Source organism: Solanum tuberosum, unplaced genomic scaffold (assembly GCF_000226075.1).
Source record: "Solanum tuberosum cultivar DM 1-3 516 R44 unplaced genomic scaffold, SolTub_3.0 scf00002, whole genome shotgun sequence".
NCBI classification, from domain to species: Eukaryota; Viridiplantae; Streptophyta; class Magnoliopsida; order Solanales; family Solanaceae; genus Solanum; species Solanum tuberosum.
Window position 1 is genome coordinate 396,479 of NW_006238928.1, and position 24,202 is coordinate 420,680.

General features: G+C 33.9%; 2 protein-coding genes across 3 annotated transcripts; one reads left to right on the forward strand and one right to left on the reverse strand.

The window, feature by feature from the left end:
* Positions 1–1,050: 1,050 nt before the first annotated feature.
* On the reverse strand, positions 1,051–9,461 carry LOC102604325 (cysteine--tRNA ligase, chloroplastic/mitochondrial). 2 transcript variants are annotated; one of them, XM_006337989.2, is made up of 9 exons: positions 9,024–9,461; positions 8,665–8,732; positions 8,418–8,579; positions 7,382–7,552; positions 6,124–6,405; positions 5,888–6,013; positions 5,116–5,319; positions 2,890–2,991; positions 1,051–1,454 (listed from the first exon to the last, which is right to left on the reverse strand). In XM_006337989.2, the coding sequence occupies exons 1-9, from the start codon at positions 9,079–9,081 to the stop codon at positions 1,218–1,220; spliced, it is 1,410 nt and encodes a 469-aa protein (XP_006338051.1). In that variant the 5' UTR covers positions 9,082–9,461; the 3' UTR covers positions 1,051–1,217. The 2 variants fall into 2 exon arrangements, with proteins under 2 accessions (XP_006338051.1, XP_006338050.1); XM_006337988.2 differs by having other exon boundaries at positions 8,665–8,728; positions 9,024–9,450.
* Positions 9,462–16,912: 7,451 nt separating this feature from the next.
* On the forward strand, positions 16,913–23,763 carry LOC102604882 (NADPH--cytochrome P450 reductase). Its single transcript, XM_006337990.2, has 18 exons — positions 16,913–17,542; positions 19,043–19,102; positions 19,178–19,254; positions 19,360–19,417; positions 19,514–19,597; positions 19,670–19,706; positions 20,187–20,256; positions 20,391–20,582; positions 20,663–20,755; positions 21,345–21,570; positions 21,659–21,742; positions 21,872–22,023; positions 22,148–22,244; positions 22,384–22,533; positions 22,619–22,696; positions 22,792–22,914; positions 22,997–23,110; positions 23,267–23,763. Exons 1-18 carry the CDS (start codon positions 17,258–17,260, stop codon positions 23,345–23,347), a joined length of 2,061 nt encoding a protein of 686 aa, XP_006338052.1. The 5' UTR covers positions 16,913–17,257; the 3' UTR covers positions 23,348–23,763.
* Positions 23,764–24,202: the final 439 nt, after the last annotated feature.

Consider the following 24,202-nt stretch of genomic DNA (forward strand, 5'->3'; position numbering starts at 1 on the left):
AATAAATTAAATAAATTAAATATTTTTAATTGGAGGTATTATAGTAATTTAACGTTCAAGTTTGAGAGTTCGTATATATATATATATATATATAACAACTTTTATATAGATTTTTGTTATATTTTTTATACAAAATATAAATAAAATATTTATGTATATACAATAAATTTTGTAACTCGTAATTTTCCATTTAACATCATTTAAAAGACCCTAATTACTATTTTGAGCACAGTATAGGTCCCAATGTGCTCTGTAATTGCTTCATCAGGAGTAAAATGCTTTCGGCTATGAACCGCAAAGAGGCAAATGAAAAGGGTTACCCTCCAAGTTTACAAAAGAGTTGTCTACAATATAAAATTCTTGTTACCGAATTTAGTGAGAATATATATAAAGAAATATGTTTGAATATACCATGGAAATCGAATATCACATTTGATTTCCATGCAAGACATTCTATATTTTCTGGACAAAGTCATCCATTCAATTCAATATTTTTACAAAATTGTTAAGTAAAAATAAATTTAATTGCAAAAAAAATTTCAAACTATATTCACTTGTAAAAGTGATCCAGACTAAATTTTACAAGCAAAAATGAAGAAGAGTATTTTAGAAAATTACAAAAAGGGGACTAATATGGAAAGATTGTCAGATTTTTATATTTACAAAAACAAATTTAACTTTAGCTTTTTCCATTTTAAAGTTTAATGAGATCACTTATAGACTATAGTCACACTAAATTTCTTTTAGACTACTGTTTCAAAATCTTTCGTGCTATATTTTGGGGGTGCCTATTACATAAAATGTGACAGGGAGTAGTACCTGTTTACAGTATACTAAAAAGCCACTCCGTTTCAACTTGTTTATCACCACATGTTTAAGAACACGAGCATTTTGATACATTCCATATATCTATAGTTTAAGTATCAATGAGAGATGTCTGTTGCATACAAATTGCAGGGAGAAATGACGTAGTTAATCAACACATGCTAAAAGGAGAAAATTTGCGGTTCGTTCACATATATGAATGATGCTAAAAGGAGAAAATTTGAATCAAATAAAGGCTTTCCCATTTTGCATTGCAACTCTACAAAATTTACTTTGCTTCTCTAAGATGTTACAACCAAACCTTTTCTTACTTATGAATGGAACTAAAAATACATCATTTTGCAAAATTGATATGCACAACATGGCAGGTTATTGCAAATATGTGAGAAATTTCAAGGGACTGTAACCTGCTCTTCTTCCAATGCAAGAGGAAAAGCTGGTCTCCATGTAGTGCCTTCAGGGCTATCCATCAAAGCAATACCTACAGCAGCCAAATCTTTTCGAATTACATCTGATCTATCATATTCTTTATTTTTACGTGCTGTATCCCTCTCTACGATTTTCTGGTGAACTTGATCGTCAGTCAACTTTGCACGCTTCAAAGCTTTCTCCCTCAATTCATGTAAAGCCTACATAGATCAAAAGCATGGCTAAGCTGAGAGATTCCGTACTATGATAATCATCCAGAAGCTACAAAAGGTGGAAACACTTGATTGGCAGGAGGCACAAGTACAAGGATAGGATGCAGGAAATGTTTTTCTTTTTTCTAATTGTTATGACGCAGGGAATGTTGATGCAATCTAGAAAATAACATAAAGCGCATATCTTTGTGATGGACTAAGTGCAGCAGAGCTGGAAGCCACCTGATATTGAACAAGTTCATATGGACTAAGTGCATAACATCTAGCAGCAGAGCTGGAAGCCACCTGATATTGAACAAGTTCATATGGACTAAGTGCATAACATCTAGCAGCAGAGCTGGAAGCCACCTGATATTGAACAAGTTCATATGGACTAAGTGCATAACATCTAGCAGCAGAGCTGGAAGCCACCTGATATTGAACAAGTTCGCAACAATTCCTCAAGGTGAAAAAGTGTTGCTTGAAAGATGAAATTAAGGACCTGTTACAGACACTTCAGTGTATACAGCAACAAAAACAACAACATACCCAACGTAATCCCACAAGGTAGAGTCTGGGGAGGGTAGAGTGTAGGTAGAGAGGTTGTTTTCGATAGACCTCCAGCTCAAAAAAAAAAGTCCAAAACAGTCCAAAAAATGAAGTAACAAAAGTACAAGAAATAATAGATAGTAACTGGGCAATACTACAACAACATAATATGAAAAATCAAAGGACAAGACAACAGATAATAACAGAGACCCAAGGACCACAAACTACGGGAACAATACTACAACTACTAGAATGGACGGATAACAAGACCCACACTGCTACCTACAATCATTTAAAAGTGGGTCAAATATGGATCAACATATTATCTATTATAAAATATAAATAGCTCACCTACCCCCTCAATTCATATACCGCACCATCCCTACCCCCCTCGTCCATCCACCTCCACCTCCCATATAATATTGTTGATCTCACAGTCATTCTATAGAAGTTGCCTTCACCTTGTTCGGTATCTCCTCCATCAGACCATATCACATAGCCCTTTCATAGAGCTCCTCTACTTCATCTATTTTAGATTTGTGCTAGATATTCATTTTGAATACAATTCTCATGTGCTGCTTGGCCTAGAATCTTAAATGTCTAGATTGTGCACAGTCAGACCCACAATCCAGACTAATTTTACTTGATCTTCAATTCTTTTGTGGGGTGTTATCTCACTATTCATATTGCCTTCTTACTTTTACTCATCATGTACCCTTATTCTCTAGCTTTCACAATTTCAACTTCTAGTTGACTCTTTCGTTAATTTCATTACTCAACACAACATCATCTGAAAATAGTACGCACTATAGGCACCACTAGGACCATCAATTTCTCTGGACAAAGTAACAGCATACAAAATGCTTGAAACCAGACAGCAAAAAAAAATTTGCACCTCTGCGTAACTGGCTGGCACAAGCCCCAGAATTGCTAGAACATTCCTTATAGTATTCTCTAAAGCCGCAATTGACTCTATCCGCAATGCTTGCTTTTTACCCTGCAGGAAAGCCAAACACAATTGTCAAAGGAACCTTTTCCCAAAGTTTTATGTAACTAGGAAATAAGAAGAGAAGCAAAGAGCAAAATGAAAAAAATGATAGGTGCCAAATATGAGAATCAAGATAGTTGGATGACTAAGATTGTGACCACACCTTATGGGATCAGTTTATGGAGATCCATAAGAGCATTATGGGAGGAAGTTAAACCCAAATTCAAGATGAAAGTGGGGAATGGGAACAAAATCAAATTCTGGAAGGATGAATGGCATGAGAAAGGTAACCTGGAAACTCTTTTCCCTGATATTTACAATCTGGCAATGTTCCAACAAAGAACTATTGCAGAACTATGGACACCACAAGGGTGGAATTTCATCTTCAGGAGAGAACCAAATGACTGGGAAGTGATGAGGTTGGCAGAATTCCTCAAGTTGGTTGGACATTTTACTGGACTTCAGGCATATGAGGATATGCTTTGGTGGAAAGGCAACAATAGAGGAGAGTTCAAAGTGCATTCAGCTTACAGGCTGATGGATGAATCAAGCCAGCAGAGTCCCATCTGGCCTTGGAAACAAGTATGGAAGTGTAGAATCCCACACAAAGTCTCATGCTTTATTTGGCTGCTAGCTAAGGAAGCTGCCCTGACTCAGGATAATGTAATGAAAAGGGGGATAACCTTATGCTCTAGGTGTTTCCTATGTGGGGAAACCTTAGAAACTGTAAACCATCTATTTCTACACTGCAAATACACCCGGCAGCTTTGGAGGATTTTCTTGAGCCTTAAAGGCATATCCTGGACTATGCCTAGGAGAGTTACTGAGGCCTTGTACAGCTGGGAGGAGGCAGGTGCCCTTGCAAAAGACAGAACTAGATGGAGAATTATCCCTGCTTCAATATGGTGGGCAATCTGGAAAGAAAGGAATTCCAGATGTTTTGAAGGCATAGAAAATAGTGTGCAGGATGTTAAACTAAACTGCATTTTGTTGTTATGTTTTTGGTGTAATCAATTATACTCAAATGACACTGTCTCTATAGTTGATGTTCTAGACTCAATATAGAAATAGAGTAGGAGTGTCTAGAGTGCATCTGTATATAAGGTTTGAGTACAACCCATGTACTTTTGTGATATAATACATCGTTACCATTTTCAAAAAAAAAAAATTTTCTTTTGTGCTGAAACGCGGAACCTGGAAGGAAGAAAAAATGGATTCCTAAGGCCTAAGGGCGCCAAAGTTCGTTTTCCAGTTAACCAAAAAATTGAACCATGGACCTCAGGTCCTCAACTTGTAATGCTTCCACTCATCAATAAATCTTCTTTGTTAGAAGGTGTGTATCTAACCAATGTCACTGAGATGTAAAGCTATTAACCAAATTAAGCCTCTGACTACAACTCATTATTTTGACTGCAACCTACTGTCTCAAAAATTCAGGTTCTTTGAGTAATTATGCAAGAAGATAAAGTGAAGAATAAGTAAATCAACACAAGTATTTTCACGTGGAAAAATCCTTCCTCTAGGGAGGCAAAACCATGACCTACCTCTCTTAGGATTTCACAAAATATCTTCCCTAAACTCGAGCAATTTAAGGTTACAATCACCCTGTACACTTAAGGAACTTTTCCCACCAGCCCCTACCTCTACCCTCAATAATTCACCCAATTGTTGGCTCTTTCTCCTAACTTCTTCAACGACTCTACCTGGACACTGAAGTCCTTTACAACAGAAAACTACACCTACTACAATCAACATAGAAAGTAATCAAGATCTTGCTTTGGAACCACAAGAATATAATTAACTTATACTAGGCCGTTATGATAATATGCCCGATCTCCCAAAAATTTTGTTCACTTCCCAAAATAATTATGTGAGTGAAGTGACTATATATATGAATAGTCACTTCTTTGATTGAGATTACCTTACAAAGAAAATAGTAAAATTGTTAAACTAATACTTTTCCCACATTAAAGAATGACAGTGAAAACAAAGCATTACACTACCTGTTGACTGTTTTAAAATTTTCAGCAAGAAAGAGTGCTGATTGGCATTTCAATTGAAGTAAAAATAGCTTTGAGTGTGTATAGACAGGAAAGAGGATGCTGATTTGTACTTCAGTTGAAACAAAAGTACCTTTCGTGTATGCAAGAGATCATTGATCAACTTCAATGGGTCCGACATTGCTGCCAGTGCAACAGGAGTGTGAAGATCATCTGATATTGAAGATAAAACTTCATCTTGGAATTTATTTATACAATTAGCAGTTTCTGCAGGAATAGAATCCTTCAAACTTGCCTCATCATGCTGGGTGGAAAGAATTTGACAATCATATAATGCCTATTACCAAAGACAACACTCAGGTTAATATCTGCTTTATCTGATATAAAGGACAAACTCGTAAACAAACACCGAAGTTAGAGGAATAACTGCTTTTGGATCATTCAAAATATGAATTTTTGTTTGGTACAGGAAAAATAGGAATTTGAATAAAAATTAAAGACTAATTTGGACAGAGGAGTGTTTTTTACTTAAGAGGGAGTTCTTGAGCTATGTATACATACTGAGATGACTACATTTACTCCCAGAATTCTATACCAAGCTAGAAGACAATCCACAATAACAAATTGACTCCTAATCTCTCTTTATGACTTCTTCACCATACCAGACAGCAATTGACATAAACAATTGGAAATAGAAGAAGGAAGAAGCATTATTTCTTAGAATAAGGTAAAAAAAAATTACTATTAATCGAGAAATCTACTGTACACAAGCAATATATCAAGAAGTAGAGAATCCACAACACAATATGATTCTCCACGAATGACATTCACTTCTATACACACTAGAACATCATGGGTAATTGTTGATTTTTTCCACACAAATTAGAGATCGTGAATCAAAGTACCTGATATATGTAAAAAAGGCGGTCAGATGCACTCTCAATCTGTACAATCGTGTAATTGATTGGAGATCTATAATGTGTCCCAATTAAGAAAAGCCTAAGTGCCAATGGGTGATAAAGATCAATCACCTGAAGAAAAACAATACATAGAAACATCAAAAGCTACCGAAAAGAACTATACAAATAACCTAACAAATATCAATTCTGAAAGTGAAGCACAACTTTCCTCCCCAATATACCTGCCGAATTGTGAAAAAGTTTCCTAGTGACTTTGACATTTTCTGAGAGTCAATGTTGACAAATCCATTGTGTATCCAATAAGTTATGTTGCTCTCCCTACAAGCAGCACAGCTCTGGGCAATTTCATTTTCATGATGAGGAAACACGAGATCCATCCCCCCACCATGAATGTCGAAAGTATATCCCAAGTATGCAGCACTCATGGCACTGCACTCAATATGCCATCCAGGTCTTCCTGGACCCCAGGGACTCTCCCAGAAAGGTTCTCCCGCCTTAGCAGTCTGCATGAGAAAATAGACATCAGTAGCAGCGGTCAAGAAAACAACAGCTCAAATCTCCATATCGCCGGTAACAAACAACAATTAACTCAGTTGCACATCTTTTCAAAGCTTGATGCATGAAGTCAAACGAAAACAGTTCATAACAAAATATGGCAGACATTCTACCATTTCATGTTCAGCAGAACTGCCAAACAGCACCTATTTCATATTGAAATTCTGATATGATTCTTTCTTTTATTGAGGAGAAAAATATTGATAAGAGGAGAATTTTGGAAGGAGATTAAAGGAAAAGAAGTGACATACAAATTTCTACATGCAAGGTATTCCATTTTCTTCAATTTCACCTTAGCTCTTTTGTTTTAATTACAGAAATCCTTGAATATGTCCAGAATTTCAACGTCGATATTGGTCAAAGTACCCAAAATTGGTTGACCAGACTGGGTAAGGAGCTCACACTCATGTCGTGTCGACACAGTTGCAACACCGAAAGTGAAGAATCTAAGCAATTTAGGTAAAGATTTTCATTTATCAGGTGAATTGGGGAATACATCCATTCTGTGATGCAAGTGCCTGAAACACAAGATGAATGAATAGCTGACTTCTTCAAAAGTTTTTTATAACGTAAATATGCTTGTTTGATCATTTCACTGCAGCAACTTGGAACAAACAAATTCAACTCTGAGACACACTTCAAAAATCAAGTCATAACAAGAAAACACAAGTATCAATCAGAAACGAATGTAAATCAGATGAACTGCATACCACAGATGAAAAGTAATAAAATTTAAACAGTAGATACACGGTGAATAGCCTTCTTTTTTTCATATTTCTTGGTGTCCTATATTTCTGTTATTTGCTTTTTGTTCTTTTGACATGGGGATAAAGTGAATGTGAAAGATATGAATATGTGCTTAAAATCCAACAAATGACACAACCAATAGTAAGAAACTTCACAAGCATAACTACAAATACTCACTTTCCACAAGGCAAAATCAGCTGGATGCTTCTTCCTTGTGTCTACTGCTACACGTTCTCCTGCCCTATTATCTTCCAATTTTCGGCCAGATAATGTTCCATATTCTGGGAATTTGTCTACAGAAAAGTAGACATCACCATTGATTCTGTAAGCACAACCATTATCGAGAATCTGTTGCAGAAGACCACAAAAAAGGTTAAATGTCTACAGTAGGGAAACAAGAAATAACACTGCCCGGAATCAAACAAGGAATATATCAACAGAAGGGGATTGAAAGAAAGTCTAGACAAAGGAAGAAACTGATGCATGCACACCTAACCTAGCAAAGGAGTTCACGAGCTTTTCATCAAGTCGCTACTTCGGAGGCTTGGAGGGAGCTTGGAATGAAGGCTTGAGACTCAAAAACCTACTAAAATGGAAGTACAAGACTCCACTTGGAGGAAGGACTCACTCGCAATGTGAGATGCTAAGCTTGATGCGACGGCAAGTTAGAGATTGCAACGGCAATTCGAGTCGCATTCAGCCTAAAATTTTAGGCCTCACAATTTGGAGTTGCGTAGATGGATGCAACCACTAGTGGGAGATGCGATGCCGCAAGCTACGTCGCATACTACATGGACAGTCTGTTTTGGGCTGTTTTTGCAATTTATCTGAGTACCACTTTTGCCATTTTTGTAATAGTTAGCCTAGACTATAATTGGTGAGAATAGCTCATTTAGACACAGATTATCTTTGAGATTGAAGATGAGTTGATACTCTTGAGAGAGTTGTTGCTAAGGCCTTTGTTGCTAGACAAATGTTAATGGAATTGCTTGCTTGAGGGATCATCCCTCTTGAGGGTTGTCTAAGATAGATTGCTTGTTTGAGGATTTATCCACTTGAGGGTTATCTTATAGATTTTGGGCTTGTCATTGAATTCTTAATAGAAGGTTTTGGCTTTAATATAGCCATTCTTGTCTATTAGTTTCTTGCTTTGCTTGTGTCCATCTTCTATCCTATATTTCTGAAAGAAAAGCACAAATAATGAAGTAAAAACCTGCTGAATCATATCGATTATCTGAGGCATGTGATCAGACACACGAGGTTCCACTGAAGGAGGAAGACAGTGAAGATAAGTCATGTCTTGGTGAAACTCTTCGCAAAAGCGTCTGCTTAATTTGATTGGATCCTCACCCAGCTCATTTGCTCTAGCAATAATCTACAGAATTTGAAAATAGCAGCGTCAGCTGAATATAAGCTGTAGCAATGATCTATCATCTCTTGAAATAAAAACAGTAACTCGCCTTGTCATCAACATCAGTAAAGTTGCGAACATACTTGACTTCATATCCCAAATAATTTAGGTATCTGCCTAACATTTCATAAAGAAACAAAATCAAGAGTATCTGATTAGTTACACAAACCAAATTCCCAAATACATAATTTACGAATCCATGAATAATAGATAGTACAAGCTAATCATCTCCCAATTTCATGCAACTTACTACACAGCAGCACGCACACGTCTGAAATTGCTATTAATAAAGTTGAATTTTGAAAAAGACTGGAACTTTGATTTAGATGTTCACTTTATAAATCAAATTTAACCCAAAAAAATAAAAATCAGGAACATGAATGAATATAAAACAAGGAAAGGAATAACCTATATAGAACATCAAAGGAAACATAAACGCGAGCATGGCCGATATGGCTGAGATCATACGCCGTTACACCACAGACGTACATTCCAACTTTTCCCGGCACTTTTGGTATAAATAATTCCTTTTGTTTGCTCATTGTATTGTGTAACCATAGTTGCTGCTTCCTCAATTCAGTCTCAGTTCCTTCACCGTTAACCACTTTTATATCCACCGTTGACTTTGAATTTCCGATTGTACTCAGGCACCTAGCCCTAAGTCGGCTTCTCGAATAGTACCTGAAACTATTGACGGCGGCGGCAATGTGCATTTTACGGCTTTGGAAGGGAAGCAACGGTTTGTAGCATTTTAAAAGCGTCGTCATTCAGAACGGCGGCGAAGGAGGCGGAGGAGGAGGAGCCGGCCGGCGACTTCCAGAAAAACTTTATCTTGTTTAACGAGTGTTGCTGCTCTATCCAGTTATTTTCCAAAAGCATCCCTCAATTATACTCAAAATTTAAACCACATCCTTATACTATCAAAATGAACTAAAAACATCCCTAAATTATCCTAAAAATAACAAGAATCATCCTTCAATTAGTTTACAACTTTCATGGCAATCATATTTTATTTATCATTATCAAAATCATACTCAACAACATTTAATATATAATATAACTTTGTTAATTATATTTTGGCTTAGTAATTAAACTTTGGAATTAGATCATTAAATTTTATCTAAATTTAGTTCAAATTAAAATCAAGTCAGTTGAAAATAAGATGATCATTAATATCCAAATAGACTCATATTTATCTCATAATTAATAAATTGATGATACATACACATTGTCCTTTCTAACTCGTTTCTTCACACCTTTTTTACAACAAAAAACGTCTATCACTAATGTGCGTGGCCTGTTTGAATACATTGATGTCATATTCTAATGAAAAATATTTTCAACAAAAATAAAAAATAACTCCAATAACTTATAAAATACGAATCATTCTTTTTACGAATATTTTAACTTTTAGCCACATGACAATTCTTTTGTTTTATTTTGGATTGTAAGAAAACTTCACTGATTATCCTATAAAATCAAAAAACAATTACAAATTTGATAAATGCTGTACTTTTAAAATTATAGGTAAACGATGGAAATTGCATAGGGGAGACCTCAACATCATGGGAATGCATATTAAAAGATTTGGTCCTAATTAAATACTTTGGTTGTCTTAAATTATTTGTTGTATTTTTTTCCTTTTATAAAGTATTAATTAAAAAGAATTTTGATTATTTGATCAAAAAAAATGTCTTAGAATATAAATTTTTTCTTTAATAGTTATTCTATTTATGTGTCATCACCCATGATTAAAGTATTTATAATCTTCGCAAACCATTACTAATAAGAGTGATGAGATAAATTGTTTAAAATAATTTGAGATAACTATTTTTTTTTAAAATACATCATACATTTTGAGACTATAAAAGTATATATTACATAGTACCAACATAATATCCCTTTCGTCGTAGATAAAAGAGAAAAATGAATAAAGAAATAATATCTTAAATACATTATGAGACAGAAAAAATATATTACGTATTGCCAACATAACCTACCTTTTTTGTTATTTTTTTAGGGAAAAAGGACATATATACCCCCGAACTATCACAAATGGTATGTCAATACCCTCCGTTATACTTTAAGGTTGTATATACCCTTACCGTCAATATTTTGGATCATCTATACCCTTAAGACTAACAGATTGACACATGACAACATCTAAATAACTAACTTGATTTTATTTATTTATTTATCCAAAAAATTTGAAAACCCACCCATTTTCTATAATTTACCCACCCATGGCCCAAATTAAAATACCATGGCATTTAAAACTAAAAATAAAAAAACATAGCTTTTCATCTTCATTAAAAATCAAATAAAAGGAAAAATGTTCTTCAATTCATTTTCCAAAACTCACAAACAGAAACCCAGAAGCATATTATTTCAATCAAAATCAAGAAAATCAATTTCATTTTTTTTTTGTTGAAATCAATTTATTATTTGTTGAAGGGGGTTAAGAGAATACTACCACCATTGATGGACTTCAAGCTTTAAAGTGGATCTATATTCAAATCGAAAATTTCAAGCTCAAATCAATTTGTTATTGTTGAAAGGATTTGAGAAAATACTACCACCATTGGTGGACAAAGCTTCAAGCTTTAAAGTGGGTCTACAATCAAATCGAAAATTTAAAGCTCATATCGATTTGTTATTATTGAAAGGTGTTGAAAATATTTTTGAAATAGATGATGTACAAAACACCCAATAACCTAGATTCCTATTGCTAAATGAAGATGAAGATTTTTTATTTTTTTGGTCAGCAAGCATAAAGCTACAAATTTAAAGAATTCGAAAGACACACGATTGACATAACTTGTCGGAGATGTTACATGTTGAAGCTGAATGGAATATGGAAGGTACAATGTTTGAAGTGAAAGTGATGAAAAAAGTAGTTTTAGTGAACAAGTCATCTTCTTCTTTGAGAAATTAGTTTTTGATTCCATGGTTACGGTGGGTTGAGAAGAATAAAGGGATGGTTTTTGATGAAAATGAAGAGTGGATTTTGGCACCACCCATTTTGGTTGTGGGTCGGGTAGATTTTAAATTTTTGGGTAAAAAAATAAATAAAATCGAGTAAATCATTTAGATGATGTCACGTGTCCATCCGTTAGTTTCAAGGATATATACAACCCAAAAAAATGACGGTAAGGGCATATACAACCTTAAAATATAACGAAGGGTATTGACATATCATTTGTGATAGTTCGGGAGTATATTTGTCATTTTTCCCTTTTTTTTTATATAAATAGAATAGGATCTAGTACATTCCAAAGAGGCAAATGTCATTTTCCACCAAAAAATGCATATGTATTACTTTTGCAATATGAACACGTAATCTTTCATGATAAGTTTAGACAAAATTATATTTTAGTCTATAAAACATGATTCGTGTAACATTTTTAAGTTTTAGGCGGATAGATTGCATATTCATTTACTATCACAATTTATTTTGATGCATCTAATTTAATTCATATGAATATTGGCTTAAATACACGATTTAGATTGATCATGAGAATCAGTTATAAAATTGAATGACGTAACACATTATGAATAACAAAAATAATCGTAGACATATTTATTTTTGTCTAAAATTTATTTATATGTAAAATAAATAGATCTTATTAACAAGAGTCGTAATTTAAAATCCATCAATAATAAATTAATAAAATATGAAGACTTTATGTGTATGAACACTATAATCAATATTCTTTGCTATTAATTCTTTGATCAACGAAACTCGCAAATAGATTGAATTTAATAATATTATGATTTGTAACTTATAATAAACTACAAAAAAAAAAAAATCAGTTTCATGAACTATTTTGTCTATTGGTTTGGTGAGCAACTCACAATTTTTTATTGTGTTCTCCTCACCCTTCAACACATTTTATCTTCACCGTATGTCCCACCCCACCTTTAGCCCTCACCCACCATCTGATATCCTCAATAGTCAGTTCTATATTTTAATCTCTCACAATATTCGTGTAAATTATATACAAGCTTTTTAAGACCTACAAAATGCACAAAAAAAGGTAAAAACAATAGTTAATTTTTAAAAAACATTTTTCATAAAAAATGCATTTCTTTCTATCGAACACACCCTTTATAAAATTCCCAAGTAGGAAAAAGGGAATCCTAATAGGTGATAAAACTATGTGTGTATGTAAAATTAAATCATAATAGACAGTTGAATGAACTAAGAAAATCGTTTCTTCTTTTATTCAATTACATTGCCCAATGTCTTGATTAGTCATTAAAAAATTAAACAAATTATAAGATAAACAAACAAATTAAAATTAGATAAATATTGGACATGTTGGACTAACTAATTATTTTATCTATTTTAACTCAATTCATCTTAACTTAAAATAATTTTTGAGGTGGATTATAAGTTATAATTAGCTCATATATTAAAATCTCGACTAAATTTTCTTCGACCTTAAGTATCCGCTCATTTTACACTCCTAATTATTAGCTCACATTAATAATTCATATATTGGTCCCTCATAGGAAGTGGTATGTGCGAGCAATATGTGTCAAAGTCATGGAACACTAACAAGAAGAATACCAAATCACTGGATTGTTGTATTTTTATTATTATTATTATTAAATTAAATTTTATATATTCAGATGTAAGAGAAATTAAATAAACAGTCTTAATAATTTAATATTTAAATAATCATATAATATTTAGATGTATATTTAAATTTTAATGTATCTTTTAATATTTTTATATGTATTTGAATGCATACATGATACATCATAACATCTTAATCATGATTATAAAAACAAATAAAAGACTAGCTAGAAGAATATTAAACGTCTAAACCACTATGTTGTTCTTATCTTTTTCTTTTTCTCTTCTTCTTCCATTTTTTTTATGAGATTAAAAAAACAGAAGAAGAGGAAAACGTCAATATAATTGGCCGGCTTGAATTTATTAAACAAACATCCAAAATAAATCTTTATTGATGTGACATTTATGATCACGGATATAAAATGGGTAAATGAGAGCCACATTTTTCTAACATTTTCGAATATCATTTATAATAGCTATAGTAATAGGAGTGTTAAAAAAAAATGATCGAACCGATCGAATTTAACTGAATCAAATTAATTTATTTATTTTTTAAATAAAATTATGAATTTTTATTTGAGTGTACAACCGTTTCGAACATTTGAGATGGTCTTTTTAATTTATGAAAAAACTGAATTTTTTCCAAAACAAACTGAATAACCTTACATGTACTATAAAAATATTTTATATATCAACAATATGTTAAATTTAATATATAAATATATTTTAAAATACTTTTTAAATATAAATATAACATAGGTCATAGCCTCTGATGACTAGACAACTTTGAGTCATTGCTTTTTTTTAATTAGCCTTTACTTAACTAGGTTTAAAATTAAAAGATAATGTAATAGATACTCTATCAAACAATACAATAAAACCTATGCAAACACTCTTATTAAATGTTTAAAATCAAACAATACGGTAACAAAGTTTAACATTTTTATCTTCTTGGTGAAGAATTAAAGTGCTTCTTCAAAAACATATTTGCGGAAGAAATATATGTAATAGTAGTATATTTTGAGGTGATATTTTAAAAGTAAAAAAATTGAAATTAACCGAACGGTACGGATACCGAAGAGAAACGATATAATTGAGATGGTTTTTAAAAATTTAATTTTGGTTATATATATACCCAAAAATTAAAATGGTAGAATTTTAAAAAAATAACCGATCGAACTGTACCATTGACATCCTAACTATATACCGTTACAGTCTCTATTTGGAAATCATTATAGCCCAATAATAGCAAAAATAGAATATTATAAGTTTTATTTTCATCCTTTGAAATGACTCAGTTGATTTAAAAAGTGAGCGTCGTTCACACAAATAATTCGGAATTAATCTCTTCTTAATATCTTCTGAGTCAAGCTTATGGCATAGGACTTTGTCTAGTGCGATTCACATTTTCATGTATGATTTATAGATTATTGCACAATAGAGGTGCTCAACCATAAGGGTTGCGACATAGATTATAACGATAACAAGTTATCTTGAGATTCCAAAAAAACAACAGCTAATAATCCATTATTTTTGTTATATTTCAACTTATCCATTTAATTAAAAATAATAATTACATCTTCCGTGTAATTTCTTAATATAATTTTAATTTATAAATATTTCTTTTTACTTTAAAACATCTTTTTTTTTCAAATTTGACAATTTTCACGGCCAAACGATTCTAATTTGGTGCTTTCACAAATGTTCCCTTCGTCCTTTTCTTCCCACCACAAACAATCAAATTGATTTGTGATGTATGTGTCAAGCTCACACATGCGTCAATACGTAAAATGTAGTGGAGAGATAAATTTCTTCATTTTTAATTAGATTTTTCGATTTGAATATTTTATAAAGAATAAAAATCTTATAAATAAATATTTTTTTCTTAAACAAGCTTTATATTACACTAATTTGAACTAATTAAATTTTAATATGAATGCTGAGTAAAATAAAGGCATAATACATAAACACAATCTTTTTAACTTTACTTCAACGGACAATTATACCCTTTAACTTTGAGTGTGCACAAGTAGACACTTAGACTTATATAAAATTGAACAAGTAGACACACGTGTCCTATATGACATAATACACATAGGATGTCACATATGACACAAATTTGTCATGTAGGACGAACGTGTCTATTTATTTAATTTTATAAGTACAAGTTCAATTATTTACACCCAAAGTTAAATGTCATAATTGTCAACTAACTCTAAGTTAAGAGTCATGTTTATGTATTATGTCAAAAAAAATAGGACGAAATTGAGTGACTATAGTATTGACACGTCCAAAAGGTGGTGGGTAGTAGAAAGGCACCACACATCCCCTTTTCAACAACACTACATTTTAAGTACAACACGCTATTATTAAGTCCATATACTTTTTCTTTTACAACTTTTAACCAACTAATTGCAGCACTTTATTAAAGTCTAAAAAATTAATAAAAGGAGTTGAACTTTAATTCATATTAAATTTTAATTATATAAATTTAAAATGTAATCAATATTCACATCATTAATAAATTAGTCCGTTGTTCATTCATTCAAAAAATATTTGAATCGAAATGAATTAAATAATGAATCATAATTCAATCTGAATTAAAAATTTTCATTGATAAAAATAAATTGAATTCATGACTTGTCCTAATATGAACAAAGTGGACAAATCATATTTTTATACTCAAGAAAATAATTTTAAAAAATCTCATTGCTCTCTCATGTTTGTCAACTTCATCCAAAAAAATAAATAAATTTGAAAATGATATATATGGTTAAAATCATTGCAAATTTTAGAGCTACAATAATTGATGCGTGTATATAACAAGATAGTACTAGAAATTTGCTAAATTGCCAAAATACGTAGAAAACTTAATTACTTTATTGGGGCAATTATTGGATGAAATCAAACATAGTATAATATAATTAAATAGGAAAATTTTGTAAATATCATTATTTGGGAAAATATAATGAGATTTTACTTGATTATCACATTTTAATTTTAAAACATAACTAAATATAATATGTTTATACATACAAATAATAATGAAATATATTATATTATATTTGTGCATATAATAATAACGAAATACATCTTATGCGTGTATAATATTTCTATCTAATCATATCTATGTAGATAATAATAAACCACCAAACTATCGCTATAAAGAGGACCTAGAGAATTTAGTTAACTCAACCACATATAAAAAATACAAATCGTCTTAAATTATAATTATAGCACGATAGAAAATAAATCAAGATCCTAACAAAATAGAAGGTAATACACTACTATTTATTTTTATTGTTGATATTGATATCATTTCCAAAAATTGTTATGAGAATATTCATGAAGTACTATTGGTGAAAAATCCAATACTAATTACTTCTACTAAAGAAAACAAAAACAAAGTATAATTAATTAGCTTGTCATTTGTCAACTACGCCCCAACTTCCAACTTCTACATATAAATAAAAATATTACTTCTGTTTGTCAAAATTTACGTGATATAGTTGAAATTTTGAAATTTAATTTTTTTAATTTTAATACTAAAATTAGCAATTTTAAATATATATAAAGAATTTTTTTGATTAAACAATAATTTAGTTGATTCTCGAAGTTTTAATTGTGCCTCATAAATTAGAACGGAGGGAATATAACTATTTCTTCTTTTTCTCTTTCTTTTATATATATATATAAAAAATCTCCTTCCTTTTCATTGTTCTTTTCGTTTTTCCCTTTTTTCGATTTAAAATCGATCCAAACAGAGCCTCAACAAGGCCCAAGATAGCTTCTAGTCAAAATCTCACACACAATAAACCCACCACCACAGCGGTAGCAGTAGCAGACCGGAATCTCCTCCTTCCTCCTCCGTCTGCTCCGCAGTCTTTGTCCGATCAGCCGCCGTCCTCCTCCTTCACTCCAAAACCGCACTGTTAACACCGTGTTTTGACTGTTTGTTTGGTTGTTTGTGTTTCAAAATCTCAACTACCAAACAGTCAACAACTACTTATCTACTTATATACAACTACTATTTTGTGTTTGTATCAGAGAGGCATAGGAAATGGAGTCGAGTTCGGAGTTGCTGAGATCGATTGAATCGGCATTGGGAGTATCGTTGGGGAGCGATACGGTGTTGGTGCTACTTACGACGTCGTTCGCGGTCATCGTTGGGTTAGTAGTGTTCTTCTTGAAGAGATCAAGTGATCGGAGTAAAGAAGTGAAGCCTGTGGTGTTCCCTAAGTCCTTACATGTGGAGCCGGAAGAGGAGACTGAGCTAGAACCTGGAAAAGTTAAGGTCACCGTGTTTTTTGGTACTCAAACTGGTACTGCTGAGGGTTTTGCCAAGGTATATATGGTGATCTTTGCCTTTGTTCTGCTTTCCATTTAACCTCTGTTGTAGTTAATTAGGAAATTTTAGAAGATATATAGTTATGCTTAATTCAATCCACTATCACATATGAGTAATGAGCTAGATCCACTATAAGCTGCTCTGTGGTGGTGTGCTGGTAGCAGGTGAAGCAGAGGAGAGAGCCGAAGTTTGTCCGGACAACATAATTATTTAAAGGAATACTCACAGAAGAACTGTTATTTAATATCAAACCTAGATCCACATACTGATTGGGCCATTCTATTGATTCTTTGATGTTTATATGTATAGTGGTTCTTGTTTTTTTAACTGGAGGATGAAGGGAGTGGATCATGTAGAAAATCATTCACATTCATAATTTTCTTAATGAATTTCAATAGATCAGGAGGTCTAGAATGAGGTTCAATCCGTTCATGCAGAGTAGTCCCGAGTTCTTCTCCAGGGTTGACTTATCCGTAGATCTATTTTGTCCTTAATCACACGAGCATCCTGGGGATGCTCGTGTTTTATGTAATCTCAGTGTTTCTGTTGCGTTTTGTCTTTTACCGCTATTTTCCGATCATGGAGTAATGACTACGGAAATTCTGGTGGTTACTGAGTCTACTGATCAAATTTTCTGTTCTTCTTCCCTTTTTTGTTATTGATCTCATTCAATGGAAATCTTGAGTATATGAAGGGAAATAAATAATGATGGGATCAAGTTGGTGCTCTAGAATATATAATTCAGTTGAACTTCTTGCTAGTGCCGGTTCATATTGCATTTTAGCTTGCTTTCAGGTTTGTTATTCCAGTACATATTGGTGGTTTCATGAGCATGCATGTTGTTACATTCAATTCAGTTACGGTTTATTAATGAGCAAACTGCTGCTGCTTAAGTTTGAATTCTCATTATTAATGCATTATGCATAATCAAGGCACATTGCATAACCAAGTTAAATTTACGTAATTAGTTCTGTGACTGGCAGTGTCTACCTCAGCGTGGTCTCCCTAAAATCTCTGGCGTTTCTGCATGATGAATATAGCTGGCTATTCAGCTAGGCTTTCTAAAAATCTCATATTTTCTGCATGCTTACATCAGTCTAAAGACTGGTGGTTTGCGTGGTCTTGCTTTATTCATATTGCTTTGTAAATTTGAATTCTAATCCAACTTAAAAGTCCATTTTCATTCTTCCTCTTATCCGCGGTAGAGTGTATACGTACGATTTATTGCTGCCGTGATGATGCGATTGCGTGTTCATTTGATCCAACACCCGGACGCTCAAATCTATCCTCGGGTTCAATCAGAAAAGTGATTTTCCTCTCCAAAACTATGGCAGAGCATAAGCAGCATAACATTGTGTAACGAAGGTGTGACACTGACATGTGTCTACTTCAGTTATGCTTTCCAAAAATCTCATCTTTCCTGCATGCTCTCATTAGTCTAAAGACTGGTAGTCTGCATTTTCTTGATTGCTAATTTAGTATCATGTTTCCTGCCAGGCTTTATCAGAGGAGATAAAAGCAAGATATGAGAAGGCAGTTGTGAAAGTTGTAGACATGGTAAGTTGCATAGACTGATTTATCCTGAATTCCTTGCTTTGAATCTTCTTCTCTGATAACACAACTTTCATCTAGGATGATTATGCTGCCGATGATGATATTTACGAGGAGAAACTGAAGAAAGAAACAGTTGCATTTTTCATGGTCGCAACGTAAGAGATATGTTCATTTGGAGTCTGTTAAGTTTGGTTTTTTATGTGCTTTAACTTAAGCATATAGTTTTCGCATAGCTTACATTTTTACACCTGATACTTTAGCTACGGGGATGGAGAGCCAACTGATAATGCTGCAAGGTTTTACAAGTGGTTCACTGAGGTAGAAAAAATAGTTATGAGCGTCATTGTTCTTTAAGTATGTTCAGAGCAACTTCTTATCTTTGTGTGGAACATTATATCTGTGTTCTGTATTTAGGGACAAGAACGGGGTGCATGGCTGCAGAACCTTAGCTATGGCGTTTTTGCCCTGGGTAATCGCCAATATGAACACTTTAACAAGGTATTTGCTGGGTATCATTATTGTATTTTCCAGATTCCTATTTTGTTATCTGATAAAGATCTTTTGGAACAGATTGGGAAGGTGATAGATGAACAAATGAGTGAACAAGGTCAGTATATGTTGTTTTTTACTATGGCATATGATCTACTGTTCGTGTTTCTACTTCCGATGCTAAATATTGAGCTGCTTGAAAGTTGTTGGATGATATTGCCAAATAAATTATGCCTCCACATTTGGCCCAACTAAACTGCATTGTATAATAGTGATTGTTTGTGAGTCTATTCATTTTCCAACTACCAAGTTTTAGTAATTGAAAATGATTGCTGGTGTTTCTTGGAGCATCTACCATTTATTTCTTGCTTTTGGGGTTATGTAGTCTTGATATGCTTCAATCTCATGCTTTAAGTGAAGGATGAAGGTGAGCAGAGACACCTTTCAGTTATAGCCAAGATATTTTGTTCCCAGAGGCCCCTGTTAAAAATTTATAATCAGCCGATGCACAATCCACTTTCTTGCTATTTGTTGTCGTGTGATAATCAATTAAATGACAAGTTTATACCATAGTTGGACTCACTCTTCAGCATCACAGGTGCAAAACGTCTTGTGCCTGTAGGCCTTGGTGATGATGATCAGTGCATTGAAGATGATTTTGCTGCCTGGTAATTTGTCCACTCCTTTTTTTGTTCTATTTGTGAATGTTTTTGGAACCATTTTTTATGCATCTCTGAGATGATATAATGGGATAAGTGGTCAATGGTTTATTTTGGTTATTTACCGTGGTTTGTTTACTTAGGCGAGAACAGCTGTGGCCAGAATTGGATCAAATTCTTAGAGACGAGGATGATGCAAATTCTGCTGCCACTCCATATACAGCTGCAATTCCTGAATATCGTTTGGTTATCCATGATACCACTATGAGTCTTGAGGATAAGCATGCAGGCATGGCTAATGGTAATACCACATATGATATCCACCATCCATGCAAGTAAGTGTGTGAATGACCATCTATTTTCTGTTTCAACTCTTTGGCTGGTTACAGATAGTTCTCCCTTTTTGAACCTGCAGAGTCAATGTGGCTGTTCAGAGAGAGCTTCACACACCCGAGTCTGATCGCTCATGTATACACTTGGAGTTTGATATATCTGGCACTGGGATTTCGTAAGTTTGTACATTTCTTATGTCTGATTGATGATACTGTGTTACCAAAATATTATAGAAGGTCGAAAGTAGGTAGAGCAGTTGATGATCTTTCTGTCACGTGTTCCATTCTATTTGTAGTGTTCTATCTTATTATCATAACATATTCATTCTGAAGATGTTACAATAGGGAAAATTCATACTTTGATATTCTTTGCGTCGTGTGGGAAACTTTTTCGCTGCATGTTGGGACATGCTTTAATCGTAATGGAGAAAAGTCTAAGGGGTAGTCTGATGGCTCCTTCTCCTTTAATGGCTTGCCATAACAATTAGATCTATCTCTATATATTATGAATGGTTTTGTAATAAAATTTTGTCTTCTGTTAGTGAAGACAAGTTTTTCCATGGTTAGAGTTCAACTATTTTGTTGTGTGCTAAGTTTTCTTATCCAGGAATGGTTGTGCTAATCTGTCTCCTTATATTTCATTTGTCCTGAACTTTGTGAGCTATTGTATCTATGCTTCTTTCATCGCATACCCGTGTTCATGATGCCATGATGATTGTGTACGAAGCTTTGTTGTGTAATGCATCACTTTCTTCCAATTCTCAGCTATGAAACAGGAGATCATGTGGGTGTTTATGCTGAAAATTCTGAAGATACTGTTGAGGAAGCTGCGAGATTGCTGGGGCAATCATTAGACTTGATATTCTCTATCCATACCGACAAGGAGGATGGTACAGCTGGAGGAGGCTCGCTACCCCCACCTTTTCCTGGTCCCTGCACTCTGCGTGCTGCACTTGCTCGTTATGCAGATCTTCTGAATCCACCGCGGAAGGTGTGTCTTCATTGTAGAATACATTTTACTTCTTTTAACAGTTAATGTTGGCATCGCTTTACTGGAGATTCTGATGATGTGTTTTTAGGCTACTTTGGTTGCATTGGCTACCCATGCAGCTGAACCGAGTGAAGCAGAAAAGCTCAAGTTCTTGGCATCTCCACAGGGCAAGGTGAATTTTTTTTGATTATGCTGTTCAGCTTCTTTCAATTGTTGTCTAGTGACTCACCATTGACAGGAAGTAGAAACCCAAGAGGTTAAATCGTATCCTAATATGCCCTTTGACTTTGGTTTCATTCAGGATGAGTATTCTCAATGGATTGTTGCAAGTCAAAGAAGTCTTATTGAAGTAATGTCTGAGTTCCCATCGGCGAAGCCTCCCCTTGGTGTATTTTTTGCAGCAGTTGCCCCTCGTTTACAGCCTCGCTACTATTCAATCTCATCATCTCCTCGGTGTGTAATCTCATCTCAATACTGTGGCAGATGGAGTTTAACACATCCCCAAAATACAAGTGCAGTATGCTTAGCCTCAACTTTGGTGAATTAAATTGATGGAACCCTTTTTTGTCATCTGTAGATTTGCACCCGCTAGAGTCCATGTAACCTCTGCGCTAGTCTATGGTCCAACTCCCACTGGCCGAATTCATAAAGGAGTGTGTTCGACTTGGATGAAGGTAATCAAAGAATCTTACACATGCGTTGTCAATATTCAAGTTCTTATTAAGTTTCCTTGCACTTCTAATTAGTTTTGCTCATTATACAAAAGCAAATAGATTTTGTACTAACATCTTGAGCTCATTCAATAATTAACAGAATGCAGTACCTTTGGAGAAAAGTCACAATTGCAGCTCTGCTCCCATTTTCATTAGGCCATCTAATTTCAAATTACCAGCCGACCCTTCAATTCCAATTGTCATGGTGGGGCCTGGGACTGGTTTGGCACCATTCAGGGGATTCCTGCAGGTGCGACAGTTGCTTCTTTTTTTTTTAAAATAATTAATATTGCTTGTTCTGGTGCAAGTGCTATAAGACAGATAGGATTTTTCAGGAAAGAGCAGCATTGAAGGAAGATGGCGCTCAACTTGGTCCTGCTTTATTGTTTTTCGGTTGTAGGAATCGTAGAATGGTAGGTCATGACGGATCCATTACGAATTTGTATATTGAGATGTCTGATAGGTTATACTATCTGGTAGATTATCCTTACTTGATATTTGGTTTTAGGACTTTATTTATGAGGAGGAGCTTCAGAGTTTTGTGGATCAAGGTGTAATATCAGAGCTGATTATCGCATTTTCAAGGGAAGGGCCACAGAAAGAGTATGTTCAACATAAAATGATGGAAAAGGTAAGTGTGCTGATGAGATAAGACTTGAGCCCAATTGTTGTAAAGCTAAGTGATTCTAATGCAACTTGTGATGTATGTGCAGGCCTCCCATGTTTGGAGTTTAATCTCCCAGGAGGGATATCTATATGTATGTGGGGATGCTAAAGGGATGGCCAGAGACGTACATCGTACACTCCATACCATAGTCCAGGAGCAGGTATGTGCTACTTATCCCAAAAGAAAAGAAAGGATAGTGGATGATTTGGTATCTGATTTTGCTGTATTTAAATTATTGACCTGATAGGCAGAACTTGTACTTGTATTATTTTTTGTTACATCTGATTTGGTTAATTGTGTTTAAATCAAAATCCAGGAAAATGCCGACTCATCCAAAGCAGAGGCTGTTGTAAAGAAACTCCAAATGGATGGAAGATATCTCAGGGATGTGTGGTAATCATCGAGGCCTTGGTCCGTTTGTTTTACTCGTAGCAAGCTTGCAAGGTCCTCTCAGTTGCTTTGAGTTCCATAGCCAGAAAAAATTACCATCAATAGCGAAGGTCTGGATTCACTGCAAAATACAAGTTTTGTCCACTAGGTTGGTTATTGCTCTCTTCCATTGGAGCAGATATAAATCACCTATAGAATTCTGATTAAATTTTTTATAATAAGAGATTCAGTATTGATACAAAAACTTCTATATGTAGTTGGTCACAAACAAATCCCGAATCATGTTGTAAACTGTACCAAAAGGCTTTTGTAAGAATAGCTGTACAAATGAAGGGAGGGTAGAATAAGTGTGTTGCTACACATTTATGTTGCTGTACTTTTTAAATAACGCATTCAGATATTGCAATATTCTTGTGTTCTTCATCTTTAGTGTTCAGGTTATTCGTAGTTTGTTTTAACACAAGAAATCTGAATTGAAGATAATCCATTCATGTTCCAATTGGGACTCTGTTTTACTTACAGAGCTACTACTATTACATGTCTTGAGATTGTCAAAGACATGGAGACTCCAATGACTCCGTTTGTCCTATGAGCAAGAAAAACTTGAAAGTTGATAAGTTTTGCCTCACGGGCAACACTTTTGACTTTTGATTTTGAAAGTTCACTCATGGACAAGCGGAGTTCAAAAATTCATGACCTCCGTTTTCAAGAGATTATTGGAGGCAATATTCTGAGTTTTTGAGTAGTATCAAGCGTGACAATCTAATTGGTACTACTATAAATGATTTCTTAGCACGGCAAAATGCTTTTCAGTGAAATCATACAAATGACGACAATTCTAGAAAAAAACGCCTTGATGGTT

Bases quoted from the DNA above. Each gene is read 5' to 3' on its own strand.
- LOC102604325 (XM_006337988.2), bottom strand. From the start codon at position 9,382: ATGACGACGCTTTTAAAATGCTACAAACCGTTGCTTCCCTTCCAAAGC. The intron at 7,553-8,417 runs GTTTTTACTTCA...CTTCTGCAACAG, and splicing joins TAATCGATATGATTCAGCAG to ATTCTCGATAATGGTTGTGC. The intron at 6,014-6,123 runs GTATATTGGGGA...GTTTTTCTTCAG, and splicing joins ACTTTTTCACAATTCGGCAG to GTGATTGATCTTTATCACCC.
- LOC102604882 (XM_006337990.2), top strand. From the start codon at position 17,258: ATGGAGTCGAGTTCGGAGTTGCTGAGATCGATTGAATCGGCATTGGGA. The intron at 19,707-20,186 runs GTCAGTATATGT...TCAGCATCACAG, and splicing joins TGAACAAATGAGTGAACAAG to GTGCAAAACGTCTTGTGCCT. The intron at 20,756-21,344 runs GTAAGTTTGTAC...TCCAATTCTCAG, and splicing joins ATATCTGGCACTGGGATTTC to CTATGAAACAGGAGATCATG.